The sequence below is a fragment of the Aythya marila genome (assembly GCF_965140915.1).
Source record: "Aythya marila genome assembly, chromosome: 11".
NCBI lineage: Eukaryota > Metazoa > Chordata > Aves > Anseriformes > Anatidae > Aythya > Aythya marila.
Genome location: NC_139052.1, coordinates 4,177,013 through 4,191,565, shown reverse-complemented (window position 1 = coordinate 4,191,565; position 14,553 = coordinate 4,177,013). Strand labels below are relative to the sequence as shown.

General features: G+C 38.8%; 1 protein-coding gene across 1 annotated transcript in view; it reads left to right on the top strand.

Annotated features, from left to right (window-relative positions):
• Positions 1–14,553, top strand: part of ALDH1A2 (aldehyde dehydrogenase 1 family member A2) — a 55,666-nt gene that overhangs the window by 35,925 nt on the left and 5,188 nt on the right. The window contains exons 8-12 of the mRNA XM_082769363.1: positions 7,221–7,323; positions 10,284–10,468; positions 11,164–11,328; positions 11,732–11,889; positions 12,676–12,750. Of these exons, the coding sequence (XP_082625489.1) occupies positions 7,221–7,323; positions 10,284–10,468; positions 11,164–11,328; positions 11,732–11,889; positions 12,676–12,750 (686 nt within the window). The remainder of the gene's footprint in view (positions 1–7,220; positions 7,324–10,283; positions 10,469–11,163; positions 11,329–11,731; positions 11,890–12,675; positions 12,751–14,553) is intronic.

Here is a 14,553-nt window from a genome sequence, read left to right as displayed (position 1 = left end):
TATGTAAATGGCAAGATAGCAACTTCCATTCCCGCCTTTCATCCAGGTGCTAGTTAAGGCAGTTAATACTTTCAACGTGAGCAAGTTAATAGTAAAACCAATCAATACAATAGCAAACATCTTCAAGTTTAGATACCTGAGGCATGTTTTCTTCTCAAATTTCTACCATGGAGTTCTTTGATAGAAAAATATAAATGGTTTACCTTTCAAATGTATACTTCTGCCTATTGAAAACTTTCTATTTGCCTGTAAAAATCTCACATACACACACGCAGAAAAGGCTATTGCTACCTATTTCCTGCAAAGTTATTTTTTTTTTAAAGAAAGCAGCAGAAATCAGGTTGCTCTTCCAACAAATAATTTTAATTCTAACATTTTGTAAAATTTATAGACTCCACTCCACAGACAAAAGAAACAAGAGCAAGAAGGCCAAGTTCATGACCTTATCTCAATAAAGTCTGACATAGCCACACCAAAGATCCATCCAGCCTAGTACCTTATCTTGCAACATGACCAGTAACAGATTGCTTACAGAAGAACAGAGCATGTGTGATCCTTTCCCTGCTGTAGCCTCACAACCTCTGGGAGTTGACAATTTAAATACTTCCTGAGCCTAAAGATGTGAGTGGACGATTGTATTGTGTTTAATATAGTGACCGATGGCCATGTCATCCTTGCAGTCTCCTCAAGATTTGCCTTCACATTATTGTAGCAAGGAATGGAAAGTTTTGCGGTTTTGGAACAGTGTGCGCTTAGTTTGTGTTTCCAACATTGATGGGAACTGTTTGCTTCTAAGGAGTTCAGTAAGTCCAAGGAGAAGCTTAACTCTGAGCAGGAAAAAGAAAAGTCACGCTTGGGGACAGTATTTTTCATTTTTCAGGTTCTCTAGTGCTTTCAAAATTAAGTACTATTTACTTTTCAAACACTCTCAAGTAATATATGAAAAATCATCTAGAAAGACCTATTTTCTTGTGGTACCATCACTGTTAAATTCCACTTCTTTTTTTCTGACCCTTCTTTTTACGGGTTAGTTTATGCAGAAGAACAGTAGTCTTCCAGCTCTTTCTTCCCTTTGAGTACTTCTTGTGGAATACCCTCCCATGGATCACTTCCTCTCTCAGTCCCATAGGACATGGCTCTCAAAACTCTTCCCTCTAAAGCTCAGAAGGAAGGGCTCTGCAGACACCCAGTGGGCTATGAATTTCACGTTGACAACTGTTGCACTCAAAGAACAAAAATCATACTAAGAAAGCAAGCTTAAAAATGCTGTGTCTCCTTAAGTTCCAGCAGCTTTCTTGGCTTCTCTGCTTTCTTTGGTTCATACTCTTCAGCAGCTTTTTAACAGAAGTGTTTATTTTTACCGTGTTGTTTTTAGTGAACCAGAGCTGATCCATAGACTCCATAATTATGGCCATCTCCTCTAAGGCTTCACTGACACGTTTTTTCCTCATCTTCCACAATCACTGAACTTAAACTGCCAAAAATAATCTTTCCCGAACTAATCTGACCATGTCAACACTTGTTCCCTTTCCTACCTTCCCTTGAAAGATCACAAGCCTTTTAAGCATCCCATTACATTTTACAGTATTTCTCCTTGATCTTTCTGGTCTCTAGTTGAAGGGAACTGGTTTAGTTCTGTTTAACAATTAAATTTTCCTGTAGGACTTACTACCAACAATTTAATTAAAATTCAGTCCATTTTATTTTCTGAGTTTCAGAACAGATCCACACTCTGGATGTCTGGTTCACCCGTGTAATTGCGCTGCAGAGCTCAGAAGTACAGGAGAGGTTATATAAGTCGCCTCCCCTACAGTTAAATCAGCAGCAGACCGTATTGATTTCCAAGACAACTGCTGATGAGGAGACAATTTTTACATGTACTAACTCAAGCAGTGTGGTTCTTCACCTTCCAGTTACCTTCTTATTGTCCAAAAGAACTTTTGCAAAGTAGTGAAAAGTAAAAGATCAACAAATAGTATAGAAAAACAGCCATAAAGAAGCTGCTTTACTCTTCTTATGCCTTTATTTTCACACAGGATTGTGAATACGAAGTGACTGCAAATACAGCTATATTTTGACTGCTGTGAGCTGTCTGGCTGTGCCTGTATGTGTGCTCCATTTGAACTGGAACAGGGTACCTCTAAGTTCCTGGTGCACATGGAATAGTTAGGCACAGTCTGTTTTGGACTTAAGATTAGAGATGATTATGGAGAGTAAGAAGCTATGCATCTAAGCAAATGAGCATCTAAAGGACTGGCTGGATTAAAAATCTTGTTTGCTGCAAAAGTGTAATGAGTGCTAATAGCAAATGCGTTACCTCCAAATCAGAGTGGCTTACAACTCTCTCCAGCTGTCAGATGCTCTCGAGATGAGAATCATAGATAGTACACAAAATATTTGAAGCCTTGGCCAACTAGAAATTTATCCTAAGTGACTGCTTTCCACTTTGTTCAAACTATGACCCATTAAAAGGCAGACAGATTAAAGATAGGATTCAGGTCTATGTCCATGCAGTTCTATGGAGTAACCCAAATAAATATCCAATAAATTGTTCTGGATGCCTGGGTAAATGAAGGGTCTATAAACAACTTCAAAAAAAAATAACAGAAGAGTCTGCATTTTGCTTGGCAGAATGTTTGCTTTATGCACTTAGATTAACAAACCATGATCTCATCATTAGTCAACAAGATACTAGAGAGACCATCAAAGCAAACTACAGGAGCGTTGAGGTTGATTCATGCCAAACAAATGTTTGTAGCTAACAGCTGTATTACCACTGATTCTAATTTACTCAGCAGGATTCGCCTTTCATTTCCAAAGTGATATGAATGTCACAATGCATGATGTAGACAGAATGTCTACCTACTGCACTAGTAATGAGTTGTGTCAGTTCTCCTGGATCATGCTGGTTTTGGACATCAGGAATTACATCCTAACATTTTCCACTTCAACAACAAGAATCCTAAAGGTGATTTGTCTGTTCTGAGACATCTGTTAGCTTACAGTGCTACTGACATGCCCTGTTCAAAGTAAGAATAGTTTAGGCAGGCAATATTATCATTTATTCATTCTATTCTGTACTAATTCTATATTATATTAATTCTTGCTTCTGCTTAACCCGTTAGATTATATCTTGGACAACTACGTTTCCTGAATTAAAAGTTGTTCTTTCCTTTTTCCCTCCTTGGTAATTTTGGAGGAATTTAGGGAACTGCCCTTGGATGACTGTGGCCTACAACAATTATTATGTCAAAGGGATGTACCTTTTTAAAACTGAAACAAATGGGGTTACGTACAAACCCTTTCAGTCGGTAAGAGTTTAGCTGCAGACTTCCACAGGGCCAGTATTTACCCAAGGAACAAATAAGCCATTTATATCTTAGGATTCTCTCCAGGGATTTCTGTTTGGGATTCCCTTTTCGCATGCTGAACGATTCTCTGTGCTTTCTTCAGTGCTGGTCCTCACACAGGGCATTGCACAGTCAAATTAAGCTGCTATTCTTCATGCCAACATTTTAAAATACACTTGTCTCTGCTGAATCTGGGGACATGTCCCAAACATCCTTGTCCCAAAATGTTACATTTTCATATAATCTGGATTTAAAATTAATCATAATAATACAAACATCATAGACTAAGTAGAAGCATGGGTTTTAAAGTTTTGCCAAAACACTGATGACTTTCTGCCAGAAAACAGAGGAATTTTTGTACCTTATCATACCATCTCCTAGAAGTTTATCGATCTCTTGTAATTTACAACACTTACCATTTTTCAGACACCTCCCCAATAACCCAAGAACACTATAATAGCAAAAACAGGTAGGCCAGTTACTTAAAATGTCTACGCAGCTGATGATGTATGTTTCTTCCATCAGTTTTTGCACTGTTCATGGAATCTTAATTTACAAAGCAAACCCTTCACAGTCTTGTCTATGGTAGAGTGCAATAAAATTATCTGCCATTCGTCTAAGCTGCTATTCCCTTTGATTCAGGTGTTCCCCAATAGCTTAACATGTATCTGTGACGAAAGGAGGCTCAGAGCAGAGGAAAAGCTGGAGATTCTGACAAAGATATAGAGGAAGTATCACAAACCTTGGAGGTTTGCTTTTGAATTGTGAGACTTCCAGTGCTTTGAAAGGCAAAAACACCTGTACCATTTAGATACTGTTTACTGTCTGAAAACAGAAAATTAAGAGAACACAAAAGGCAATAGACTTTTTTTTGAATTTCTGCACAGAAGTATTTAAGATGACTTCACCGGCATCCTCTTGAAAGAGATGTTAAACTTCCAACACAGAATGTACAAATAATGTACAAATAAGCAACAAGCAAGTGTTGTTTATCACAGTATACTCTCAATTCCTAACATCCTACAGTTCACAGTCCAGAAACTATTCTTCAAGAAGCTGTTTTGCACAGGGGTGTTCCAAAATGTTTCTTTAATCTTTTGTTGTTGTTGTTGTTCTGAGTAACAGATTGTTTTCTTTGAGATGGGCCAAATTACATCTGCCTCACCCTCCATGCAGCTTACAAGGTTATGGTACTTCACAAGCTATCCAGGGATACTCCTGATATCAATCTTGAAGCCTATTCAAAACAAGGATGGGGAGTCAGGGGTTTCTCTGCCAACATTCCTGCTGAATAAATGCACAACTCCATTATCTGTGGGGGAGTCCTCTCTTCCAGTGCTCCCTTGCAAGTCTGCACTGCCTATTGGGAGCGCACAGATATATCTGAGAGACACCCCAGGAAGCATGTACTGAAAGACCATACAGATTGGAGCACTATCACTTATCCCTTTCATGCTGTCTTTCTCCATAAAGAGAGGGTCGGTTACAAAAGGCTGTCTTTGCCATTAAATAATCACAGCTCCGGTGCCCTCCCTAAGACTTTTCTCAACCTGTGTATGTAGGGCACAAAAGGAGCACAGTGAAGAAAAATGCTGAGCAGCATGAGCCCTACCAACCTCATGTCTATGCTGATTTCTGATGGGAAGGATACAGTGAGGCTGTTAGGTTTATACTTGCAAAATCGACAATAACCTCCCTCTATAGCAGTACTCTGGGCACATTTTTTCAAATTAACACCATTGTCTCCAAGCCTCACGGACTTCAGTATTCACCATTCGTAGTATTTGGACTTGCATATTTGCCAATCACTTCTTTGCATATAGTTCTTTTGAAGTCTGTATTTACAGACAGAACAGTTTTGACATTGAAGTGGTAGAATGGAAGGGGGGGCAGGATGGAGGGCTGAACACCTTGCTCTGGTTTCTTCAGTCTGTTCTGCTCTTTGTGGATTTTTGTGGGGAAAGAGGTGATTGTTGTTCTTTGAGAGAGGGAGGTTCAAGGCAGTGAGGGTGTGAATGGCATTGGCTGGCACTGGCTATAAACACAGCACTCTCACTGGTTTAGTGTACGTTTCCAGCACAGTTTGAGAGGTTGGAATTTGCAGATGACGTGCTTGATACAAGTAGTGGGAGTAGAGGGCAGGAAAGGTCCTTCTTTTTCATGTTCACTTCTGGCTGTCAGTCAAACACAGCAATAAAATCAGTTCCAATTAAGGGGCTATGTAAGGAATTTCATGATAATGTCAACACTCCATTCCATCAATACAGGGGTAAAGAAAAGAAGCTAATGTTAATTTCTTTAAAATAAATAAATAAATAAAAAGCCTCTCATAGACGACTGTGGTATCACCAGATACACAGTTAATCACAATGGTACATGAAGTCATTCACAATTCCCCCCTGTGGGGGGATTTCTTTTTTTTTTTCTTTTTTTTTTTTTCTTTTCCCTGTGGGGGCCCTGGTTTCTATTTCATTTGCTTTCTGATTACTCCAGTGCTGACTTAACTTTCCCAGCAGACTGACTTCAGTTCTCTAGTAGGTTTGGATTCTCATCAATTAACCCCGTACTGCTAGGAATCCCACTCACCTGACCTTAGAAATAGAAAACTGAGAAATCTCATCAGCTGGAGACTATACTAGACTCTATAGTATGTAGACTATACTAGAGAAAGAAGTCGAACTGCAGCCTCACTCAGATCTCACTTCACATCTAACTTTCTGTGTGATCTTAAAAGATGTCCCACTTGAAAGAAAGTACTTATGAAAGTTCTCAAGTTTATCAGTAGTAAACAGACACTTAATCCTGTGCTTTACTGTGTGTGGTCTTAAATCTACCTGTGATAATTCCTTAGTATGGGCACAGTTACATTTCAACAGTACAGAATCTTGATTTATTTTTCATTCATTGATCCAGGGAGGGGTGAATTTCCAGAGAGTACAGCTGCCTCTCTATATGCCATGCCCCCTCTGTACAGGGTACACAGAACATGTCAAATACGTAGCTGTCAGATACAACTCCATCGATCCTCATGTTCCTTGGTGAGATCTGCAACTTGAGGCTGCTCCAATTTCCTCATTGGGCTGCATTCTGCTCCAGCTGGCTCCACAATCTACAAAGATATTTAGAGGTGCTTTTGACCTCCTCAACCCATATTAAGATTATCTGTGGTGCAGCTGAGGGTCAGATCTGGGATGGTGCATTTCTAACTGCTTGGTATTCGCCTGTATGCTGCTAATCCCACAGAAAAGGCTGAATATTTCCTCAGAATCTGATGTATTCTCAATCATGATTTCAGTGTCAAATTACTTAAAACTTTAAATGCTGAAAAATAAATTTTGAAGCAAACAAGTGCCCTCCCACAGTTTGGCTAACACTCTAGAAACTGTAAGTAATAAGAGTGAAATAAATTCTACTAACACTCATCACTTGGGATAACTAATGCCTGGACTATATAAAGAAGCATGATAACAGTTATTACTAATGAACAGTAGTAAGCTTAGTACAGACTTAATACATACTGTGTTATCAGATCTGTTTTGTACCACATGGAAGTGATTCTAGCTATGCCAATTTCAGATTTTTAATTCAGCCCTCCTAAAGCACTCTAAAATAAATCCTACAGCATGTTAGCATAGACACAAAGGGGTGAAGGGTACAAACACCTTGTGTTGTGCCTTGTCCCCTCTCCGATTCTAAAAAAAAAAAAAAAAAAAAGAGAACTGGAAAGCTGTCCACTGATGATGAGAATCTGTTTAGACTGAAGAACCTGCTGGATTATTTAAGGCTCAGTTCCAGCGATGTCCAGCATTGGCTGTTAAAGTGAACTGTATGACTACATTGCCTGTAAAACGTGTCTCCATTTCCTTTCAGGTTGGGAAGCTGATCCAAGAAGCAGCTGGAAGGAGTAATTTGAAGAGAGTTACACTGGAGCTGGGTGGGAAAAGCCCAAACATTATTTTTGCAGATGCGGATTGTAAGTCAGCACTTCCACATTTTTCTTAAATGTTTGTGTGGCTTTTCTATTTTCATCTTAGGGCTTATCTTTTAGATAAAGTGAAATGGACCAATATAGAAGTAACCAACTGCACTTTTCAATATTACAGAAACAGCCTGGAGTGTGATGGTTTTATAAAAAGACAACATTTGTACCCAGAGATTCACAGAGGAAAAAATAATAATAATAATAATAATAAAAACAATTAAAACCAAGCATGTGGATATGGTGTTAATCAAAATCATGGTCCCATATGTATTTTTTCTAAACTCTGCAGCAAGGTGGCCTAGTGCTTTAAATATGGAAAATCTGTGATAGATTCATAGCAATCATAAAAAGGGAGGGCTCTGATTTAAACTTGAGGAGCTGATCTACTCAGTGCACTACTTTTTTAAGCTGTTTTGATGGTAGCTATAAATGGAGAGTCTTCCATTTTAAAAATCTTCACAATTGCACAACTGTGTATTGAAATGTCCTCAATGACATTGTCAGCAGGGAGCTGAAGATTTTGGCAACTGAATGACGTGCAGCTGGGATTTTTGGCACCTGAAGGTACAGGACAGAAGTTCAGAATAGGATAAAACACAAACTGGAAGTTTCTGCTTACATGATAAGCAATGAAATAGTTAACAATGTTGATATTTAAATCGTCAGCGGGAGGTTTTGAAGTTAACACCCCATTAAGATGAATGGGACAGTTCACACCTTGCCTTGACCTATTGTTTCAGGCTGTGTGCAGGCACACTGTACTTACTGCATTTTCTGAGAATTTACTTTGTAACCCAAAGAAATAGGCATTTAAGATTTGGTCTTTTAGTTTCAAAAATCGAAACTGAACAGAAGAATGATCTGAACAGCATGAATTACAAGAGCTGGTTAAAATCCCATATTCAGTTTCAGAATTTATCAATGTTGAAACACTAGGAAAAGCCTAAGAATTCTCTTAAGTTGAAGTCATTTCTACTTAGGAAAGTTTTATCAAGCTGGGAGGCTAAATTGCAGTCATAGCCACCCCGGTAAACCAAAAAAGGCTCCTGTCAACCAAAGTCAGGTGCAGATGTTACAGCCCTGTACTCCGGTTACCCATCTCCATCTCCCACCAGAAATCACCACATCTCAAATATCCTTTACCTACTAGCTCAGATTGGATCACCTGAACACTTCTAGTAGAGTAACATATGCTGGGGGCAGGTCTGTGTTGTCCCTTTCCACAGAGGAAGGACAAACACTCCTAGCTGCCACACAGAGGTACAGTTTATCTGTGACCTGAATCTGCCAAATAAGGTTGGTGAGAAGTTGCAGGCAACAAGGGAATAACAGGGCACAGAGAAGAGCGAAGTCTTCCCCAGGACCGTCTGTTCCACAGTGTAACATACTAAAGCTCTCTGGCTTCCCATAATTAAAACCACTAGCACTTGACCTGAAATTCAGTCTTCAAAGCTCTGATTATTTAAGAACAGCAGACAATTTGCTCACAGTTCCAAAGGAGCTGTTTGTTCTGTTTGAGGAACACTGTGTGCCAAAAGTTAGCAGAAAGCATGACAAAGCTGTTGAAGTTTAGTGCGCATGCACACACATGCACACAGAGAAAAATGGTTAGAGCCCCTCCATGGTGCCTAACTTTGCTAAGAGAAAGAAACATCAGTTAATCAGTTCTAGCCACTATTGTTTTTAGTCTCCATGGAGCTGTCTGGGAAAACTTGAATGTGGTCCAGGGAATACCCCACATCATTTTTTTCCGTGGCCATGCCGAACACAGAATAAGACACTGCTGTTAGATGGAGTTGTTTAGGCCATGCTGGAAGTAAAGCATCATTGCTTTGTTTATGCCATGAAAGATTATACTTTAAACAATGTTCTGAATTGTGACAGCTGATAACAGGTATTGCAGTGCTGCAGGTCATCACTTTTTGATGATAAATTCAGTGCCACATGGCCCAAATGCTTTTCTAGTCAGCTGTTATATGCCGTGGGAGATTTTGGCTCTCATTGTCTAAATATGGCTGTTTTTCCCTTTCCTGCTTGAATATTGGATGTGTTGGTTGCACCTCCGAAGTTGGAACAGGAATCAGGGATTGATTGTTCCATAATTAGCCTGTATTTTTAAAGCCTCACCTAGTCACTTCTATAGGCCAAGAAGATATTTCTGTCTTGCAGAAAAATAACCTGTCTTTGGGAAGGATAACTCTTGCCATTATCAAAGTTAAATTCTCTCAAGTACTTGCTTGATTGTAATCCTCACATATGCAGGATTAAATCAACTGCAAGTATAAGAGGATAAACAATTTTTCCCCTCCCCTACTGACTTTAAGTCAGAAAGACTTCTATAGCATGGGGCACAACCCACTTCCTAGGGTCCTCTTAAGAGTTTTTGTTAATACATGTAAATGACATGTTGTTGATGTGCAAGGCATTGCTGAAGCTGTTTTGCATGTCCTACTTGTATTGACTGCTACAACTGTAGCTTGATTTAATTTTTGCAGTGGGATCTTAAGCTGTATTTGTGGCTTGCGTCAAGGGATGGCATGTAGAATGTATTATCTACAGACACTTCTTTAACTTGATGGTGCTTGAACTCCCAAGTGGTCTCTTGCAAACTGGTGCTTTTGAAACAGTTGTAGTGCTCCTAATATCCCCCTAGTATAGCTCAGTCCAGGCTGGCATAAATGACAAAAAAAAAAAAATCAAATTCAGACATGTTAAAATGTACTAAAACTTCCTATTCTCACAGGTATTAAAACAAAAAAATGAAATTAATCACCTTCACTTACGGCCTGGCACAACAATAATGTATTGTTCAGTGTTTTGGTGTTTTTAACCAAATTCTACTTCTGCTTTGAAGTTTTGGGAATGTGATGCTATGTCATACCATAACATTGGTGCAACAGCAGATGTGTCTATGATGTTTCAGAGCAACTCATGTTGTCTTGGTTTTGTAGTGGACTATGCTGTGGAACAAGCTCACCAAGGAGTCTTCTTCAATCAAGGTCAATGCTGCACTGCAGGCTCACGGATTTATGTGGAAGAATCAATCTATGAAGAGTTTGTAAGAAGAAGTGTAGAACGTGCAAAGAGGAGAGTAGTGGGGAGTCCTTTTGACCCAACTACAGAACAAGGTCCACAGGTAAATGAACAGTGCTTCAGCTCTGCAGCCCAGAAGGTGCCCAGATGCCCAGAAGCATTTAAACTCTAACACAACAGAGTCCAGTCAGTGCATATTCACTTGAAATCAGAGATGTTTTCTGTTTAGTGAGAACTCTCATCCTAAATATCAGAAAGTTCACCCCACAGTTTTAACAGCAAGATTCTGCACTTCAGCTCCCAAGACGTGAATTGCATAGTGCTACCATTGATAGGAGAAAGGCTCACAAAAGTCTTTTTGCAGGCACTTATTGTCAAGAATTGTCTACAACTGTAACTGTGCTTGTAGAGACAAGAACAAGAACTGTAAGCAAAAGATGGTCAAAATTACAAATATATCTTTAAAAGATATTCCTGATACTAATAACCAGCTGGGCTATACCACTGTCAAGAAGTTAATTTTGGCCAAGAAAATAATGCCCTGCTTTGTTTGTTCTTATAAACCATCTCCCTTAGCAACAATGTGAGTTGAGCCACATACATACAGGGACACATTCTTAAGAAGACTGAGCCCCAGGTTGCCGTCAGCAGCTATCTGTAGATCTTTGGCCTCTCAAGCTCAAACAGTGAAAATATGCATGAGTCTACTCTCTGGGACGACTTGCCTAAAAAAATTATTTTGGTTTAATTATCTAAAGTGCATGGCCTGCAAGTCAAACAGCTTCTTCTCTCTTTCAGATTGATAAAAAACAATACAACAAGATCTTGGAACTGATTCAAAGTGGCATTACCGAAGGAGCAAAACTTGAATGTGGGGGTAAAGGGCTAGGAAGAAAGGGCTTCTTCATTGAACCTACGGTGTTTTCCAATGTAACAGATGACATGCGGATTGCCAAGGAGGAGGTACATGGGCAAGATCATTTTAGAATGTCCTAAACATGATTTTGTTTCTTTTGTTTACTTCTTGAGACAAAAGCTTTAGAGTGAAAACGACCATTATAACAAAAAAAAAAAAAAGTTAAAATCTTCTCAGAACTTAGTCACAGAGCAACTGACAGCATCAGTTTGGGTAAAAAAGCTTAATTTTTGTCATTTGCTTTAGAGTCTCAGACTCTAAAGAAGAAATGAATTATGTTTCACTATGATGACAGCTTTGGGAAATTCATGCTTTTTTACAGACAGCTATTACTACTAATAAAATCTGTAAAGAGTAAAACAGGAGAGGCCATTTATAAAGCAGAACAGAACAGGAATAAATGCCTCTGTGTGAGCTGTTTTTCAAATTAATGATTAATCTTTGTTGCAGATTTTTGGGCCTGTTCAAGAAATACTGAGGTTTAAAACCATGGATGAAGTTATAGAGAGAGCCAACAATTCTGACTTTGGGCTGGTAGCTGCTGTCTTTACAAATGACATAAACAAAGCCCTGACGGTCTCTTCAGCAATGCAGGCTGGGACAGTCTGGTAAGGCAGAAGTTATCACACTCCTGCTCTCAGAGATAAAGAGTTTAGCTCATTATCATTACATTACCTCGGTTTTGCACCCTTTGTCTTTGTGTTTATCTAGATCATCCTAGTGGTGAATCACTAACCAAGATACAGAACAGCTGTTGGGGAATGTAGTCAGTCTGCTCACTGCAGCTGAATGCTATTGAAAGTGGAAAGTGCCTTGCTTTCTGTTAGCATGACCTTCCAGTTACACCGCTGAACAGCATTGCTGAAAACAAAACAGTGTAAATTATCCTTTCCGTGGAGCAGAGGAAGCCTGTGAGGTTTCTGCTGAAGGCATAAGAAATCGTGTATTTTCTACAACCTTAAGGAACCAAAGGGACGCCTATTTCTCTTGTATTTAGATGTAGGAAGTGACACTTCTAAAGTTTAATAGCTTGCAATTTGATATGTCAAGCCTGGATACACTAAAGATCCACGAGAAATCAGGTGGAAAAAGGACAAATTCAAACCTAATAGCTCTGTGTTATAAACTGGCACTGAAATTTGTCAGCAGATTAACAGTCCATTACTGAAGCATCCAGGTGTTCAGTGCCCTCCTCCAGTCCTCACAAGCTAAATCCCACTCTCTTTAAAGCAAGGAGTAGAAGCTTGCTTAAGTCCCTCCTTTCTTTTCAACAAGAGACCATTTTGTTAGTACTAAGAGCTATACAGTATCCTTAGCTCCATGAGTTTCAGTATCTCCTGAGTTGTCCAAATGTCTGACAGTGCAATTGGACTTAATGCCTTTTCCTGTTACAGGATAAACTGCTACAATGCCTTAAATGCCCAAAGTCCTTTTGGAGGATTCAAAATGTCTGGCAATGGGAGAGAGATGTAAGTATTACACTGCTGTCTTCTAAACTATTTTGAGCTCTACAACTTAACAAACATTAGTGAACCCTTCCATGCAAATTAAGATCAGGACATATTCCCATCAGAGGATCAGGGCATAGTGAAAAATGACTCATAACCACTGCCAGCTCTAAATGCAAACGATTTATATGGTAAAACCATTTCTTTCTTTCCTTATTTATTTATTTATTTATTTTAACACAACAAAATGAGTTACAAGAAGTCCCTTCTTATTCTGAAAGATACTGAAAATTTCTGAGTATTTTTTTCAAACTGCAACCTGTGTTTTCCAAGTTTTCCTTCTCCATATTAATCAGCAATTTTCCAGAAAGATTCTATTTCATATCTTGCTTTATGCTTGTTGACTCATTTGTTGTACTTGTTTCAGAGTTGTTTTGCCATGTATTTTGCTTTCTTACATTTTTTTTCCTTTCTGTTCCTTTTGCTACATTTATCAGTATAGGATCATCTGAATTTAATTAAAAAGGTGTCTGTCTTTTCCAGAATTATAAACAATGTTAGACGAAATCAGGCCTACAGAACAATACACAAATGTGTTTATATCCCTTAGAAAGAATCACCTTCCATTACAAAGCTTTCTGTCTTATTCCGTTTAGAACAAAGTCACAAATATTTTGAAACGGAGCTACCTTCTAAAATGCTGTCCCATGTACCTAACTGAAAGTGTTAGCAGTTTTTAGTTCTCATTACAATCACAAAAATGTTTAGCAATTGCGTCAGCCCCAGATTGGTTGTGCATACAAAGGATTCAATTAATTTCTGTGCAGGAGGCATGTATACCAGATATGTCTCACCTAAGATTTCAAAATAGCTAATGGCTAATGGCAAACTCAGCAGTAAAACTAAACTAAGGTCAAACTCTTTAAAACTTTAAATATGTTGAAGTATACAACTTGATCTATAAAATGAGCTCTATGTAGTCTGAAATATTTTCCCTCATTAGGGAGTACTTTGAATAACACATTCATACTATTCTCCACATTCATGAGTTATGAGGTGATCTCACACTGGCATAAATATGTCAGCTCATCTAACTCTTATCATTGTGAAAATATTCTAAAACTACTAAGCTCGAAAGAGCACATGAGTAACCTGACACCCAAGAGTGACCCCACTGACTTCAGGGAGGTTAACTGTGCAAGCAAAATACTCACATATTAGTATTGTAGAGTTTTGCAAAAGAAAGTGGGGGGGGGGGGGGGGAGAGGAGGGGGGAAGGAGAGGCAGAATCAGGCAGCACCCCAACTCCCAAGGAAAAATCTGTGATAGCTGTACACTTGATTCACATCCACAGCTTTGACAATACTCACCATAAACAGGCAATGTTTGGAATGGCAATCATCTCTCTCACACCAAGATGCCTGAAAACCTGCTTATGAGTAATTATTTTACTCCCTTCACAACCTCTTTGATCAGATATCACCTTCTAATTCACCCCCCCAATTTATATCTGCATACATTTTATTAAAATGCCAAGGTTTCTTAGATCCCTGTGTTTAAGTGATACGTTTTACAGCATAAATAATATTGAGTCTGGTAATTAAAGAACAAAAAACAAGACAAGAAAGTGTTCATACATATCTGTGCCATTGCTAAGCTAATACGATGTTTTAGCCAGATTGTAATTCTGCCACTGTGATATTTGTGCTAGCAATGTATTATCTGGGACTTATTTTGTTCCTGCATTAAAATTCACAGATTTTTATCACACGTTGGGAAAATAGGAACCCAAAGTTGAGATGTGCTACGCTCATTTTACACTCC